General features: G+C 43.1%; 1 protein-coding gene across 1 annotated transcript; it reads left to right on the top strand.

Moving 5' to 3' along the window:
• The first annotated feature begins 3,941 nt into the window (after positions 1-3,941).
• On the top strand, positions 3,942-18,544 carry LOC146188444 (RING finger protein 151-like). Its single transcript, XM_084605052.1, has 3 exons — positions 3,942-4,178; positions 8,787-8,947; positions 18,517-18,544. Exons 1-3 carry the CDS (start codon positions 3,942-3,944, stop codon positions 18,542-18,544), a joined length of 426 nt encoding a protein of 141 aa, XP_084461178.1.
• The last annotated feature ends 105 nt before the right edge of the window (positions 18,545-18,649 follow it).

The raw sequence follows: 18,649 nt of genomic DNA, 5'->3' as shown, positions 1-18,649 counted from the left end.
AGAACTCAGCTGGTGAACGGCTGCGAGTCCGGGCATGGACACGAGAGTCTCTTCGTCTTTCTCAACTTCCTTTTTCTTTTCTTCATCTATGTGTTTCCTCGTCTTCGGGATTGCTACAATATGCTTAGGGAGTGCGACGCTGATAATCCACATGGTACGCGCTTTAAAGAAACATTCGGTGAGCGCTTTTAAGCAATGCCTATTGCAATCGAGAAGATTTATGAGCAAATTTCCACGCCTCCTACAATCGAGACCGTGAATCATACCAACCAGGTTCGGCTGGTGGAAGAAATGTGCTCCGGAGCGTGATAGTTCAATTTATGTGTGCATGAAAACAGCTCTGCGTGGATTCAGTGCTACAACATGCTGTTTCTTCTATTTTCTTCTACGCATGCCTAATAAAAAAGGTACGTTTTATTTCATTACTGTGCCTTTGATTTTGCAATACCTAACTGCAAACTGTTTAACGTCTAAGAAGTGAACTGCTGGATCCAACGACCATTGTTAGATGCGGTTGCTACCGTTTAGAGGGTGATATTGCATTAAAATACGTTCCTCACGAGTGTGTTTAAAGATAATTTACATTGATTGAATTATTCAATGCTTTTCTGAAAACCATTTTGTAATCTTACCCTACTCAGCTATTAAGTAAATGTTTTTACACATGTACTGGGTATGCTTGGTTGAAAGGCTTCTTGGCTACTTATTTTAGCGATTGATTAGAATAACACCTCTTCTACACCAAAAAGATCTTTCACCTTCCATTTCCACTCATGATGCCAGAAATGGTGGTCCTCACAAGCTGACTGAATGCATTTTTTTCTTTGGTTTCATGTTTTGCGCTAAAAAAATCGACTTCACCACCATTGAACTAATCATAAATGGCTGTGCAAACATTTCTATGTAGTTTCTGCAGAGTTCTTTATTCAATAGAAGCCAGCTGACTGAGTAAAGGCATGGGAAGAGTTATAGTCGGCGCTGCGTTTTGTAGCCATGACGGGATAAACTTCACATACGTAGAGGAAAAAGCGTGAAGATGTACGATAATAACGATAATATTTGAACTGGAGTGATTATGAAAATAACTTGCTGAGAGGCGAGATTTTTTTGTCTGTAAAACGTTTATTAGAACAACTGGACACTACAATAGACCTTAACCATCGCGTCTTTCCTTGCTCACAAGTTTCTGAGATTTGTTTTTGCTGTGAACTCTCCTGATGAATAATGTATGTTAAGGAGTTGTTCTTTTTCATATTAACTAGGTAATGTACGCTTCGATCTCTTGAAGACTGTGCTTGATGTCGCCTGCCTCTATAGAAATTAACCATTACATTTTGACCTTGCTTTCTGAACTCTAGAATTAGTCTATATTAAAGAAAAACTGTACTAAACCGGAAACAATTCATATAGGTACTTCAAACGTAACTTTTTAAATATTGATTTCAATGGCCTTTTAGTTTTCCTGGGAGTATGGCCAATGATAGTAATAATACCAGACCACTTCGCTACTCAACATCATATGCAATATGCCACTGAAAGAGCACAAAAAGTGCGACTGTTAGGAAAGTTATATGCGTCACAATGAGAAAATGTTAAAACAATACACAGAAGAAGCTCAAAGGAACAAGGAACGAATGCTAATTATTGTGTAAATGCGGCTATCATCTATAATATGGCGCTTATGCACACACAAGTATAAAACACTTCTAAAGGGTTGTTGCTATAGTGTCACCTTCACTAATTCAGTTTTTCAGTTTATTATTCAGAGCCTTTAATGAAGAAATTCCATACAGTGGATAGTCATTCATGAATAATAAATAAATCTCAATTGATCGATTAAAAAGCTACATGTTACGCGTTATGAAACATTGACAGGATTGAATAAAAGGACCAGGTACATTTTTGAAAGATATGGATGACAGCCCTATACATGCATTTCTAATTAAGAGCAAGGAGTTTTTTCAAATGATGCGATATATTTTGTAGCTCAAAAATGGACTCCTTTCTTACCATACACTCTAAATAATGCCCATAGTAATGCTGTAAAGTAAAGGCTCAATATCGTTTGAAATTTAATTTCTGAAAGTTACGATTAATCCATCCTGTTTTGATCAAGCTTCATTAATGAGACCTTTTACCCTATAGGTGCTGCAATCAGCTAAAAAATCGCACATACGCTCACGAGGGATCACACCGTTTTAAATGGACCTCCAGGTATTTAAATCCTTACATATGACAGCTTTCTCAAAACCACTTTGAAGTCCTAAGTGAAAGTAAACAAAAAAGTAATTCCAAGAATATTATTCTAATTGTGAAAACATGAAACCAAAAAACGTCGTTAGCTCTAAAAGCTTACTCATCTGCGCTGCAATCATCCATAGCAGTCTAGCCTAATCGTGGTGTGAATTTTCTTCTTCCAGTCCTTTCACGATATTCAGTTCTTTGAAAACATCCCTTGCAGGGCATTGCACCATATTATATGCGGCTTACAAAAAAAAAACGCGTTGCGTTATTACAAGTGAATAATTATTATGAATAATATTCTGAATAATAATTATTATGAATAATTGGTTTAGGTGTGGAAAGGTGTTCAATCTTTCGCATGCGGTTTAGCAAATGGGCGGACACCCCTGCCAAATTTTAACGTTTTGCTTTAATAAATTGTAGCGCACATGATTCCTAGAACGGGTGTTAATATAAAACCTGTTTATACCTTGTATCTCAATAGATTGAAGTCACCCTTGTTTTAACCTCCTTATCGTATTGCTTTTCGGATTAGAGGCTACAAAAACGGTGCTTACGTATCTGCAGAACGGCGGCTAACGATGATACATTTTATAGGCTAAGAGTAAATATTGATTTAACTTCGAGCTATCGCGGAAATATGCGCGATTCACAAGATGGGGCATAGTCTCTGAAGCGGGACACCATTTTTTTGTCCCTTAAAGTTCTCGTTTGTGTATATTCTCTTATAGACTACCGTTTCTTTGTATTATTTCGTATTGAAAAGCTCAAAAGCAGATCAATGCCTTTCAAGGAAGTTATTTACTCATACAGGTTTTACATAGGAAACAAACCTCAGTAGCGCCACTCTGAATATACACACTTCACAGTCGTTGACCTAAAAGAGGCATGGCTCTTCGTAGTTTTTAAACTAGATGCGGTCCACTGCAAATGAGAGGTGTGAACTGTCACGGGCAAAAATTTTCCCTCAATAAAAAATATTTATTTGGTTTGGTTTTCTGGGTTTGACGTTCTAAAACGACTTAGGTTATGAGAGATGCCGTAGTGAAGGGCACCGGAAATTGCCATGATCTGGTGTTATTTGTTGGACACTGCCGTCGGAAAGCTGACGGGTGCCTGGATTTTCGTATCCATTGCAAAAAGTATTGATTGAATAAACATTGTTGATTAATTAAACAAACCCTTTGCATAGAAAAATCAGGCTTGATAAGTTGCCTTACTTGATTTTTTTCGTTTTTACAAACAAGAAAACAGCAAAAAACCCCATTGATCATCTTGAGGATAAGCCCGGCGGAAAGAAAGAATTGGTAATGCAATCAGATCTAGGGCTTCATTAGCCTTTCAGTAAGTCACTACTTCGAATGGCACTGGATTGCCGCATGTACTGAAGCTGTCTACTGCATTCTCTTATATTACTTATTCATTTATAGACTATGGTGCCTTCTGCTTTTTCCGTATTGAGAAGCTGAGTTCGCAGAAAAGCTAATGCCTTTCTCTGAATTTAACGAACATGTTTCTGTTGTCTTCCCGTTTTGTGTCTTCTTGATCGAGCGTGCTCAACCCAAGACTGGCTATTTCTAACGTCTGTCTACCTGATTAAAGCTCTTTCCTTTGGGCCATTTTAATGTGACAAATTTCATAGAAAAAAGTAATAACACTGCACCACCTTCTGCTCACTAGCCTCAAACTGCACCCTAATGGCGGAGCTGACCCTGGAAGATTACGACCCGATGCCCGACGACGATCTCATCTGCACTATCTGCCAATCGGTGCTGCGAGAGCCGGTGGAGTGCCACTGTGGGCACATGTTCTGCCGTCAATGCATCGCGAAATGGGTTTCGACGGACAACAGCTGTCCCGTGTGCCGCAAGAGGGATATCGGAGACTTCAACTCCATTCGTCCATGCGTCCAGGATAGGCTGAACAGGCTTACGGTAACCGCAGCTGATGATACCAACCCTACTAAAGTGTGGTTTTTACTTTGCAAATATGTCTCTTGGCTTAACATAGAAAGAACTGAGCAAATACCAGTATTGATGCGGAACTATATCAAGCATTCCTACTAATGTATTCCAGATTATTATAAGAAACAATAATGAACTATAACGAAATCGATACACGGTACATGAATGGTAGCTGAGCGTATCACTCCAGATGAAGATGAAACCTTTCTTTTATCGGTCTAGACTGTTCCAAATGGTATAAGAATGTTTCTGATTATTTTTTTACACCTGTTGTGCGCTCCCGAGTTAACGAAACGAACCAGTCAATGGCTACGTTTGTGCGTCAGCCAGTATCTCAAATGAGCGAAATAGATTACAATATGAGGATAAAATAATCTGGCCGCTCCCAATTTTCTGCGCAGTAGTTAATCTAATTCATCTGAACAAAGTTTTGATTCAAATTGATGAAGTTGGAATTAAACCCGAGGCCTCAATACCGGCATACTACACATAGGCCACAGATGCTGTTTGGCTTAATATGAATCAATGTGGACAAACTGAATGCATGGTGTAGACACAAATCACTCAATAGCGAATTTGCGTGCAAACTATGACCAAACATGGGCAAGATATGGTAGACAAAGCTTAGTCTAAAAAGGGCACAATGAGCCCCTAAATGGTGTAATGGAGACACCTCCAAATTGCTCCTATCGGCCATTTCCCAACACGTGGCATAGTTTTCTTTGTTCTATTCCAGGACGGGCTTGTAGCCATCATGAACCGTTTTCCTGTCTGCTCTTACTTGTACTTAAATTGGAGGCGTCTACTTTGTTGATTTACGATTGCATCTTCATGTTGTTCACTCGATCAGTGCATGGAATGCCAATACTTATGCCTGCACGTTCAGATGTACCTGTACTGTAAAACATGACTAAATAGAATATTCACAAAAAATAATATTAATAAAAAAAAAAGCTTGCTGGAGACGGCCATCAGAGGGCAGCATCTTATGCGCTATTTGATACCTACTCACTGCTGTCATGCTCACTGCTGTCATGATCACTACTCACTGCTCACTGCTGCTGTGAATTCTGAGGGCAGTGGTAACAAACAGCGCATAAGGTGTTATTTACAGGCAGCTCTTTTCTACGCCTGTTGCTTTTGTGTGCAAGCTGTCAAAAATTATAGCAGCAAATATTCACTACTGCGGTGGCTTAACATAAATGGTACAGTGATTAGATCAAATCTGTCTTCGTTACTAGTACAAACCTTCACGGCTGAACGGAAAAACCTAGAACAGTTAGTACTCTGAACTTTTATTCAAGTTTTAATCGATGTAATTGTCACTAATTATGGTGTACTGCGTAACCAAGAGCGCTTTAATTTCTTGCGCTCTGATGCTTTGGAAAAAAAAAATGCGATATCTATTCTATGCAATAAAACATGACTTGAGACGAGAAGCTTAAATAGTATCTTGACACCCGTGCAGAACTAACCAGCAGGTCAATATTAGGACTGTGTTGACAATTTCTAGCCCTACATGACTCTAGTAAACTGCCAACTTAAAATATTGGTCGAAAAGTTGTGCTGCAGGATATGTTGCTTCCAGTAGCTCCATATTATCTATATATCTGCATTCTTTTAAATGACGCGCGTATATATGATATGCTTTATATATGCTTTAGGCATAATGAAATATATTTACGATATAAATAAGGGTGCGGAGTTCCGTACAGAGAATTGCTAAATAATGGTCTTTGAGGACATAAATTGGAATCCAAATATTTTATCAAATGTAATTACCATAACGGCTGTAGGTGGATGACATCAGGAGATGTTCTAAGTGGGCTTCAATGAGTGGTGATCGGTTTTTTCCTGGCTGAACCGGTTTGAATGTCGAGGAGGCCGATATAAATCGAGTCGTAGATAATGTTTTAACAAATGCAATAATATCTTGGTCCGCTTCAAATTTCCTGTGCCATATACAACTCCAAATGTGGCACCATGTCTTTCGGGGATTCGACGCGTTTGAATGAATGCCTAATGTTACACATTCTCTTGCTGAACGGCTGTGTATAGAAGCTTTTAATCAAAGCTGCTTTAATATTGTTGAAGCCTGTAACTTGAAGAACTGCATTAACTGTACAGTGAATTACGCGCGCGAGGAGGAATCAAATAATGACCATCGAATCAATAATTCGTGACATGATTGTAATAATCAGTATATATGTGAAGTTTTATTATGCACTAGTCAGCGTTTATCCATTGCTCATAATAAAAAGGGCACTGCCTCCTTTGAAATTTTTTCCCACAGCAAATCTGTTTAGAATGTCAAACTTCATGTAGTGTAATCGAGAAAAGGAAACCTTTAATGAGGCCGAGATAGGTATTCAGCAAGTGAGTGTTTTAAATACAAAACGCTTTCTTATCTCGTGATTACATGCAGATGGGTTTTCACCACATCGTGTGCTTAGGAGATGTCAATTATAAAAGAAAAGACTTACATGAATCTTGCCTGCGCCAGAACATGAATCACTGTCCTTTTGTTCTCAAGCTGAGCGCTGAAACCAATTCTCTACGCCGAATTCTTGGTACCTAGTCAATAATTTCCCTTGTCTACCATATCGATGCCAAATGGCGCTAAGAGGAATGACACCAGCAGCTATAAGTAACAAAGTAACCATTTCAGAGTACATTGAAAGAAACAACAAAGTTAACGTAGAAATAATAACGAAAAATAAAAAGTTGTAGAACTGACAAAACAAGTAAACAACTGAAGTAAAAGTAATTTGTAGACGTCGAAATAGAAATGAAACGCAGAACGAGCTCTTAACGGAACTACACACGAAACTCTGAATGCGTTCACATTTCCGCAAGTGGGCATCATGTGCACCGTTGTGAGAGTTTCTGATATCAATGTAATAAATGCGCCAGAGAATTTCGGCGCTGTTTATGGCGTTCACACACACACCAAAATATTATTGATGAATATTTTTGCCCACTAAACTAAACTATTTCAGAAGTGTGGTTGGTAGTACATCCATTATGGTACCCTGCACTCAGTGTGTAAGTAGGCGCCGGCTATCCAAAGGGGATACTATTTCTTTCGACTTGATGCTCGCCTAAGCTGAGGTTAAATTCTCAGGAAATTGGACTCATTTGATTTATGGTGTTTAACGTCCCGAAGGGAATGAGGCGCTCAGAGATACTGTATGAAAGGCTGCGGAATTTTGACCTCCCTGGGTTCTTAACGGCCTCGCCGGGGTGGTGCAGTGGTAAGACGCCCGACTACTGTTCAGGAGTTCCCGGGCTCGAACCCGACCCCGGCTGCTGCGTTTCGATGGAGGCGAAACGAAGTGGCGTCCGTGTGCTGTGCGATTTCAGCGCACGTTAAATATCTCCAGATGGTCGAAATTACACCGTACTCCTCCACTACGGCTCCCCTTTCTCTCTATCCACTTTCACTCCCACCTTCATCCCTTCCCTTACGGCGCGGTTCAGGTGTCCACAGAGCAAGTGTGACAGATACTGCGCCTTTCCCTTCCTATGAACCAACCAACCAACCAACCGAGTCCTTAACGCCCATTGACTTCGCACTATATACGAGTCCCTTTTCGCCTCCCTGTAAAAGCTGCCGGTATTTGACCAGGCGTCATTGGGTTGAGCAGTCCAGAGGCCTGAGCACTGAGGCACTGCGGATAGGCCTTGGAAAAATTGTGTTGCATTGAACCATCGCGTTGATGACTCAGTGATTCGTTCATTCGTAAATACAGCTCGTGCGGAAAATTGAACATATGTCGCCTTCTTTAAACCCAAGTGATGGCTGCATAGTATTGAATCCACCTCGCATGCGGGAGGCACCAGCCTCCTTCCTAGGCGCCGCAGGTTACTAACAAGGTTTCCTATAGGTACTGTATCCTCAGTCTTGATAATCGGCTTCTTGGAATGCTTGGGAAGAAGGTCCTGAACAAACCCGTGGCGATGAGATATCAGTAATGCGTTTCGTTATCAACTCCAAGCCTGAAAATGCCGCAAGTATCCCTTTTTTCAACTGAAGCGCAGCCCGTTTATAGGCTATGAAGCAACAAATATCTGGTAGCCTGTTTGTGGAGCATGCGCTCCGTATTCGAGAAGCACCAGTTTCGGTTCTTGTGCTACCGGAGTGTCAACGATATTGCAACGTTGACAAGATCTCCAGCAGTCTTTTGCGAGGCCTTTATGGGGTGAAACGCTTGTGAACGGGCGCAGTAGAAGTCGCCAATTTCTAGCATACGCAAACTATGAAATTCATTGTGTCTCAGAGTTTTGGTGGCAGTGAACTAGAAAAAAACTATCAAGACTATTAAGAAAACAGTCACCCATTTCAAACACCAAAAAGAGCGACGGAATTCAGTACCTGACATGGTTCGAAAATGTTATTAAACATTCTGTGCTACTGTTCAGACGACAAAGAAAGGCGAGCAGGTAGAGATGATGCTTACATTTTCTGTCTTGTTCTTCACTACGTCTTACCTACACTATTTTACGCTTTGAAAATGACAAACTAGTACAGATGGAAGCTGCGTGCTCAGAACAAATCTTCTCTGTCGGCAATCGCAGGTGAAGTGCCGCAACGACGGGTGCACTGTCCGTGTACCTGCAGACAGCTACGCCAGCCATGCCAGGCTGTGCGAGTTCCGCGAGGTGGACTCTCCCCAACGTCAGCAGAGGACCCCACCCAATGCAGCCCACACTGAAGCCAACCCTGACGGCTTGGTCGCGTGCGGAAAAGGCTGCGGGCTGATGTTCACGACCGAGCGTCTTCAAAGCCACAACTGTCTGGAGGAGCTCAGACGCAGGCTAAATGGTGAAAGGAACTCTTCTCCTTGCATTCATCACTTTGAGTTGGTGATAAAAGTGACCATTTATTTATTCGGTAACTAATGGAAACGAGAAATAGTGTAAATCGTACTTTATACTAACGTAGCCTTGCAATACACGCCGTCGCGGGATATATGGGCTATCCTTCACGCACGCATTAACTTAAGCTCACTGAATTGGTGCTGCAAAGTGCAGGAGTGAGTGGAGAGAGCCTCTCCCCTTCTTGGCACCTTAGATGTGCTCAGTCCTGAAGAAACCACGACATACGTTGCTGCTCATGTTGGATCCCGAAAAAGCAAAACTATGGAAAAAACAAAAATGGAATACTGATGTTTTAAACTAGACAAATGTTTTTATGCTCTACTGCCCTCCTTCTTTCCCGCTTTCTTGCTTTATGCGAAAATGTATGTATCGCCGTTATTAATATATTTATTCAATGTTTTTATGATCATAAAAAGTTGGACCTCACGTATTTTTAAAGGCCTATACGTGAAGACTAATTTCCGACTCGGTAATCCTTTTACTTTTCACATTCCCTCAATTTCTTATGTTGGCATTTTGCGCTATGTATATTTTGTTTTTCAAGTACTAGGTCACAACAGGATGCGAAATGGCGAGAAATGGTGCGAGGTTAAGGTTGTTTGCATCCAACAGCTGTTATGCGGTGAACGTTGTAACAACAAATGACAATGGCTTAGCTCGACTGTGCCAGGATATACGTAGCGAGAGGTACGTTTCCATGGCTGAGCTTGTTGTGGTCATGCCTGTTTACCAATGAGAGACATTGCGTATACATATCTTTTATTCATTTAGCTTGACAGAGACGAAGACTTCTCGATTTTCTGCGAAATAGCATTCAGCGGTCTCAGTTTTATCTATACTGTGTTTCGATTTGTAATGTCTCCATATGCAAAGTATCATACATTGAATAACTCACTGGTGTCAAACTCATTTGTTGCCAGAGTTCTCGCACACACTACACACGTTTCCAAAAGGATTGTTCAAAGTTTGCTTCAAATTTCGGATCACAGATGCACTTTCGGAAAATCGAATGGAGTGATCAGTCACACGACACTCTTTCAGATCCCCTTCTGGTGGCCTTCGTTGACTGAACTCATCAATGGGCTCTATCTCGGCGGCTATACACCGTCTATTACGGTTGGCAGTCTGGCATCACCGTTGGGCAAAGCTTTTGCCTTTCTGTTCAGGCATCTTCGCGGTACTCTTAGGCTCCTTACACTGATTCTCTTTGCTGCTGCAATGCGCCACTGTTTACGCTCTTCCGGCGGCTGCGTTTCGATTGAATCGAAACAGAGAGGCGTCCGTGTGCTGTGCAATAGTGCACGTAAATGATCTCCAGGTGATCGAAATTGCTCTGTCGTCTTCCACTACGGCTCCTCTTTGTATCCATTCTCTTACCCACCGTCCTCCCTTCCTTCACAGCGCGGGTCAAGTATGCACAGAGCGTGACAGACACTGCGCGTTTTCTTTCCTAGGAACCAATTTATTCTTATTAATATTGTTATTATTATAATTACGCTCATCACCTTGGCGTTTCCGCTTGGCAATGAGTTCTTATCTTTGTTCGGGTGCCTATTCTGCTCTGCATCTTGGCGCCTCCGGTTGGCAAGACGTTCCTGTTTTTGTTCGAGAGCCGCACGTCACTCACGATGCAGCTGTGGTTTGCCGCATGCGCACTTGCGGCAAGCGTAGTGTAATTTTCGCTACAAAAGAAAAGTGAAATAGAGCCAAGATTGGAGCGTTATTGCGAAGTCTTTTTTTTTTTTTCAGCAGTCACAAATAAGGTTGCCAAAAGCCTTTTTGTGGTCTATATGTTTTTTCGGAACAATTCTGTATTTAGGTACCGTTGTACAGATTGTCTGCACTGAAAGGAACGGTGAAATGTTGGAGCTTTTGTTTTGCATTTCCGTCATATATTGTAGCTGGATGATGATGCATTTGGCTGCCAGGTGCACTGATATTTACCTACAGTACCTTCAATCCGCCGCTAAAGTGTCTGGTCCACGTATACAAGATGTACGCGACAGGACACGGGATAAAGCGTTTTCTAATAAAAAAAAACTCCTTCAATGACTTAAAATTTCTCTTTGGGCCCCGGTTGGCATAGACCATAGTCACAGGTTAACATCGCAAACTAAGTCTGCACCAGGCTTTTTTTCGCTCATTTGTTCATTTTTCTATCATCCGGCTCACAAATTTCCTTTCCGCGTTTCTTTTGTGTTTTTTTTTTTCTTCTTAGTGGCTAGACGTAATTATGCCGGAATTTCCCCACTTTTGTTATCCCCTCTGTTGCTACACCGATGGTGTACAACTGACCTACAAAATATTCGCGCTTTAAGCAAAGGCTTGACCAGAATAGTTTAGCACACTTTCGCAAGGCTGCACATAGTTTGATAGTTGGAAGTAGGGTTACGAATATGATTGATTTGAGAGTACACGCGATAGCTCATGTAATACCCCTTTTTCCTTGCGCCCTAACTGTTCACTCAGTTTCATTCAGATTTAACGAGACGAAATCTACGGTTCCCCACAAAGTAGCAGAGCGAACGCTATAACACCCTACTGTTGTCCCCTATACTCCCGGACAACTTTTTCGCGCTATACAGCCAAAGCTACTGACGCTACTCAGTCTAATCGCATAATCGCACTGCGCAGGAAAATATAGTCACTTTATAAATTTGGCGGATCGTTAGCTGGAACAATATTTCTTTACGGAATTATCCATGCTAATATTTAATTACTCTTGTCTAAGATGGCAGCATTTACAACTTTAATGTTGCGCTTTTTCAAATCAATGGTATACGCTGAGCAAATGGGGTGGCGGCGCCATCTGTCGGGAATATCCCGAAAAGTACCTAAATGCTTCTGCTGCGTCTACTCGCCGGTTTTTTACGGTTTCGCAGTAGGCTTGTTTCGACCACGTACTCAGTGCACTATATTCATTAATCGCGAATTTACGTTCACATAAGCCTTAAATATTCTAAAGAAAGTCATTTCTGCGTGGTAGGCAGCACAGATACTATAATTTCGAACAAAAATTGAACTGAAATCGCGAACGTAACTGAAGTCTTTATTCTCTGTACACTGGTACTTCCAATGCAGAACTCGATAAGCCATTTACCCTCTGGGAACTAGGCTGGGCGCTAGAACAGCTAAAACGGAAGCATGTCCCAGGCGAGGACTAGATTACGTACTCACTTATTCGAAACCTCTCTGACAAGGACAAAGAACATTTTCTGAGCATTATAAACTTACACTGAGAAGAAAGTACCCTTGCAGCATCTGGGAAACAATCACATATAACCCTACTGCCAAGACCAGGCAAGAAACCTACGCTTCAAAACCTCCGCCAAGTTTCTCTAACATCTTGCTTGTGAAAGACAATGGAAGGAATGGTGCTCAATCGGCTCGAGGCTCATCTTGAATTTACAGATTTCTTCCCCCTCAACAAATTGGCTTCCGAAAAGGTGTGTCTACTCAGAACCTCTTTTTTCTCCTCATGTACGAATGTGATCCTCCCCCTTTTCCAAGATTCAAGCCATAGTGGATCTTGATGTGCATAAGTCATTTGATAACCTTGTCCATGATCCTCTTTTAAACACCCTGGCCTCTATTGACTGTGGTCCAAAGATGTACGGCTGCTTCACTGCATTTCTCTGCGGCCACACGGCCAAGTTCCGTCTCCCCGATTCTATCTCTGATCCTTTCCCCCTTACACGTGGCACTGCTCAGGGTGCTATTCTGTCACCCACCCGTTTTGACCTTGGAATGGCTCCCCTATCTCGTATTCTAGCGTCTATCGCAAACCTAAAAGATACATTCTATGCAGATGATCTGACTCTTTTGTGCACTTCTGGGTCTTCTAGCGTAGTAGGGGAGACCTTACAGCAAGGTGTCGATGCAGTCGCTAGATATCTTGACAAAGTAGGGCTCCTTCCGGCACCTAAAAAATCCGAATTGCTGATGATTGCAAAAACTCGCTACCAACGACAGCATAACCATCTAATCAATCTCACAATGACAGGTGACCCCTTCCCTCGCGCATCGTCCTGCCGGATCCTTGGAGTACATATCCATGAGTCAAGTAATCAGGCCAATGTTTCTATAAACGTTAAAGTTTTCAATCAGCTTACGCATCTAGTTCCCCGCACTGTCAATAAGCACGCTGGGCTACGTGCGGGTCAAGTCAGGCACCTTGTCCACGCATTAGCATTGAGCAAAATTCCATATACAGTTCCATATCTTACTCTAACCTGTCGCCAAAGACATCAAATTGAGGTTGCACTTGATATATTGTATAAGGCTGGCCTTAACGTCCCTGTACATACGTCCACGGAGCGCCTATACTCAGCAGGTCTGTTCTTGCCCTTGGGAGACCTCATACGACAACATCGAGACCGGCAAATGGCACGTCTTTCGAGCACCAAACAAGGACATTGAATACTTCAAGTTGCACTCAAAACTATCGACCTCCCTATCATTACCTCTCCTTCCCCGATCCCAGATAACTTAAGAGTAACACCTATTCCAAAAAAACGTTGCACCCGATACTAACCGAAGCCGACATTCCGCTCACGTGTCCAATCATGTTCATCCTACTGATTCCACGATCGTCTACACAGATGCATTACGAAGTGACGTCGGAGCAGCTGCTTACTCAATTGAGAGCTTCGGCGAGGTAGTGACGCATACCCTTGGTCCTTACATAGTTCCTCCTCCTGCAGCGACTCTCGAGACCCTATCAATAGTCGCCAGTATTCAAGATATCGCACAAGTACCCCCTAACCCTTCAGGATATACAATATACACTGATTCAATACAGGCTATAAGCGCCATTCACACGGGTCGCATTCCTGAATAACTGCAAGATGATATACACAGAGCTCTCACCAAACTACGTCTCAACACTGTCACACTGAGGTGGATTCCTGATCACGCTGAAATCCCAGGCAATGAAGTAGTCCATCGCCTCACCCGCGAACTTCAGCACCGGGCGCCTGGGATTCCCTGGCCTCATCCACCCACGTGGGACGCTACTCTTCACTACAAAAAAGAAATCAGCCCTCACTATGGCAACATTAGGCAAACTCTTCGTACACTTCCTCCCCCTGATAAATCCCTCACTACAACACAAATACGCATTACTTAGACGCATACAACTAAATACAATCCTTCCTCCTGCGCGATCATTTCTATACCGAATCAGACATTCCCCCACATGCCCGAATTGTTCTGAACATTATGAAAACTTAGAACACTGCATGTTTTCCAGCCCTGTTGCAATACAATCACCTCACTTTCCACACCCTCCTCCCCAACCTGGCGGGCTTAGTTAGCCTCTGACTAGCTAAAGGACCAGTTGGCCTTGGTGACTCTGGCCCAGGACGTTCTCGATGCTTAATAGTGCGTTGAATAAAGTTGTTTCCTTCTCCTTCTCCTTCAAGAACTACAGGGTGTAGCAACAACGTGATGGAAACTCCGCCCCCTTAGCCTTGGGTACATAGCCAGAAATAGTTGTGCGGGAGTATAGAGCCCCTCGCTGCAAGCAGTAGAGGGTGGCTGATATCGCTGGTGAACAATTCACTTAATTATACTTCATACATATGAAGAGGGTAGATATATCTAATTTTTATGCAAGCATAAAATAAAACGCATCCTGCCCTGCTTGCCCCATATAGGAACGAATTAGGACGCCACAAAATTTCCACTAAGTTCTTGCCGATGCCCAATAATATGAAAATTTACAATCTTAAGGGTACACAGAATTCCCTATAGTATCTAGCGATGAGATACTCGAGCAACTTCAAGTAGGAATAACTAAACGACACTGAAGATAGCAAAGTACATTTTTTTAGACAAAATTGTGCAGCGAAAAGAGTCCTTGGAAGTTCAAGGCTAGCGCACATGTGGGAAGCCGGACACGCCCTCGTGAAGAAATGGAAAAAGCAGACAATTAATCGGAAGCTCAAGTTACACATTGCACGGCTTGAGAAGGAAATTGAAGAACACGTCAGTAACCTTACACGCCAGAACTGGTATCAGGTATGCGACGAACTTAACGGGCAGCTTGGAAACAAGAACACGTGGAACCTTCTCCGCCACCTTCTTGATCCAGCCCAGTCCAAGACAGTCAACAGAAATGCTATATACCAGATCATCTATGCATATCCCGGAAGCGGGGAACAATTGTTATCGTCGCTACAAGATAAATATGTAAACTCCAGCAGAGATGGAGATTTGTACCCGAACTACACGGGACGCGACAACCCAAATCTTGACGAGCCTTTCTCGGACGCAGAGATCTGGACCGCACTCTCTGAACTGAACTTTCTGAACTGAAGATAAAATTTGTGCCTGGATGAGATAAAATCAATAATAAGTGGCTGCGGAACATAGATCTAAAGTCGGTCGCAGCGCTCACGGATTACTGGAATGAGTGCTGGGAGAGTGGTAACATATCCCAATCGTGGAACCACGCCAAGATGATGTTTATTCCAGAACCTAACAAGATGATAAACCTCGATAACCTGAGGCCAATCTCGCTTACCTCGTGCTTAGGTAAGCTAATGGAGCATGTTGTGCTTAATAAACTGCATGACTATGCCGAAGAATACGCGCTTCTATACCACACACCATGGTGGGCTTCAGAAGGGGACTTTCTACATAGGATGTCATGCTTCAACTGTCACATGACATCATTAACAGATCTAAAAAGGCAAATACATAAGCTATCCTGGCTATAGACCTAAAGAAAGTATTTGACAATGTCTCCCATTATACTATACTAGAGCACCTAAACGAAATTTACCCTGGGCGAAAGGCTTACAAATATATCAAGGCCTTCCTCAGTGAGCACTCGGTGGAACTGCACGTGGGCAATTTGAAACCCGACTCGATAAAGCTGGGAAACCAAGGCACCCCTCAGGGGGCTGTGCTCTCTCCGTTCCTCTTTAATTTGGCATTAATCAAGATCCCGGATACACTCGTCAAAATACCAGGAGTACAGCACAGCCTCAACGCGGACGATATTACGGTGTGAACAACTACGGGCTCTCATGGTGAAATCGAGGCCGCTCTTCAAGCAGCTGCAGACGTTATCGATGAAGAGACCAGGAGAGTGGGCCTAGAAGGCTCCCCTAAAAATCGGAGCATAAAGTGTTTAATAATGGCAAATTAAATGCGCCCTTGACAACACTCATTATACAGGGCGGGGAAGTAAAAGAGGTTCAAGAGATCAAGATCCTGGGGATCAGGCTAGAAACACTCTGGAAACGCGCCAGCAATCAAAATGAAATGGGCGGTTCACCAAACAGCCAGACTAATACAAAGAATCACTGATAGAAAACGAGGCATGAAAGAACACGACCTCTTCAAACTCATAGACGCTTCATCATATGCAGGATTACATACTCCCTCCCGTACTTAAAACTCCAAAGAAACAGTTGAGAGAATCGACGCCATCATTAGAATGGCTTACAAAGCAGCAATGGGCCTGGGTCGCTCGACTCTTACCGAAGAGCGTCTCAAACTCGGGGTCCACAATACCAACGAGGAACTCAAAGAAGCACAACGAACTGCCCAAACAAGGCGCCTATCTAGCACGCTCGCCGGTAGGAAAATACTTGAGAGATTAGGTATTCAGGGCGAACCCCTACATAACCTCTCTCAAACTATTCCACGCGATATCCGAAGGAGGATCACCATCAAACCTCTTCCTCGGAACATGTATCCCCACGCCCATCAAGGCAGACGAAAAGGACGAGCTAAGAGCCTGCACAAAACCCAGAGCCGGCTACAGGACATCATCTACGTCGATGCCGCAGAAGACGCGGAAGACTCTAACATATATTCGATGTGTGGAGTCACACATCCCAACACTAACCCAGTGAGACTCGTTATGGCGGAGACTGTTTCCACATCCAGACCCCTAGTGGCGGAGGAGGCCGCCATCGCCGCGGCCATCGCTTTTACTAATGCAACAACCATAGTAAGCGACTCCAAACTGGCAATCAGTAACTTTGCTAGAGGTTGAGTCTCTATAGCCACCTCACAAATACTCAGTGAAATGAAAGAATCTCCTCTCTCGAGAGATATCGAATTAATATGGACTCAAGCTCATGCGGGAATCCGGGAAAGGAGGCTGCCCACCAATACGCTCGAGAATTAGCCGGCCAAGCGGTGGCGCAAAATCAAGAACCGGAACCCTTCGGTGAGCCAGCCGTATCATACCACGAATTCACTGCACATTACAAAGCAACGAGAAGAACACTCCCACCATCCCATAAAACATTGACCAGAAAACAACAAGTAATATGGAGACAGCTACAGACGGGACCCTCCCTCGTCCGAACTACATATCAAAATTCATAAATAAGGATATGAATCTCTTCTGCCGGTTTTGCGGGGAGAAAGAGAACTTCGAGCATATGATCTAGGCGTGCGAAGCCCATAAGCCTCCCTCAGAACTCTTGCCTAATCCCTGTAAAGAAGCTTGGGAAAAGCTAAGGTCCAGCGATGACCCTGGCATTCAGGTCAAGGCCGTCGAAAGGGCCGGCGTTGCCAAAAGTCTCCACAGCCTGCGGCGCGCTAGCTGACTTCCCCTATTCCTCCCACTTATTGTGAATAAAGTTTTATCAGCCTTAGCCTCTAGAGCTCAAAACGTATCAGCAACCATACCATCTACAACGCTCCCATGGCGACACTCATGCCGAGTTTCGCTTGGATCGCCCAAGTTTATTTGAGAGAGGGCGTCACCGAACGGGTCTCTGACTGAAAGCCATGCCATAAGAATGCGGATAATGGATCGCCTTTTTTAGTCGTAATCAGCACCATTCTTACGTCACTTGAATATGATAATGTGGCCTTGTTTAGCAAGAATAAAGTAAATATCGACGCAGTGTTAGGTTTAAAGAGGAGAAGGAAGTTAGACAACTGCAACAAGCATTAAGCAGGGCTTGGGGAAAGGGACAACACGCGGCAATACGCCTTTAGCAACAAGCACTTCGTTAGGTACGTTGAGTCCCACAAGAGTAGTTCTAAACATATTTTAGCTATTTACGTTATGAGAGAAAGTTTACTGCATAACGGATTCCCTTTAGAGTTTGTGGCATTGGCGAACTAATGTGCTCCACGTCGCGTTGGCTCGATGATTACGGCGCTTAGCTGCCACCCATGAGAAGGCAGGTTTCTACTGGGTCCCGCAGCCACTTTCAGTTGGAGGTCAAATTCAAGCCCTGTCAAATTCAATGACAGCGCCCCCTAAATGTCTGGATTAAAGTTTTTAAACACTCCACTACGGCGTCTCTTATAGCTGAAGTCAATTTGGGACGGTGAATTCTCTGCTACAATGTGCTGGTAGTGATAAAAAAGAATTCGTGGAATAGTGCGGTTGTTCCCTGTTAATGCCTTATCTGTGTTAACGATCGTTTCCTCGCTGTTGTGTTTGCAGAGACCACAATGGAAGTGGAAGTCCTTGAGCGGAATCTAGAGGCTCTAACGGAACATCTGGAAGAACATTTGGAGCTACTCCAAAGGCTCCAATCGCTTTGAATGTAGTCAATGACCACCCTTTATTGATTGCT

The sequence above is a fragment of the Amblyomma maculatum genome, chromosome 5 (genome assembly GCF_055883805.1).
Source record: "Amblyomma maculatum isolate TAMU_Amacu chromosome 5, ASM5588380v1, whole genome shotgun sequence".
In the NCBI taxonomy this organism is placed as follows: domain Eukaryota; kingdom Metazoa; phylum Arthropoda; class Arachnida; order Ixodida; family Ixodidae; genus Amblyomma; species Amblyomma maculatum.
This window is presented reverse-complemented; position numbering and strand designations above follow the sequence as displayed.

Excerpts from the sequence above, each read along its gene's own strand:
- LOC146188444 (XM_084605052.1), top strand. The coding sequence starts at position 3,942 with ATGGCGGAGCTGACCCTGGAAGATTACGACCCGATGCCCGACGACGAT. Across the intron at positions 4,179-8,786 it reads ATAGGCTGAACAGGCTTACG|GTGAAGTGCCGCAACGACGG; the intron begins GTAACCGCAGCT and ends CGGCAATCGCAG. Across the intron at positions 8,948-18,516 it reads AACCCTGACGGCTTGGTCGC|AGACCACAATGGAAGTGGAA; the intron begins GTGCGGAAAAGG and ends TTGTGTTTGCAG.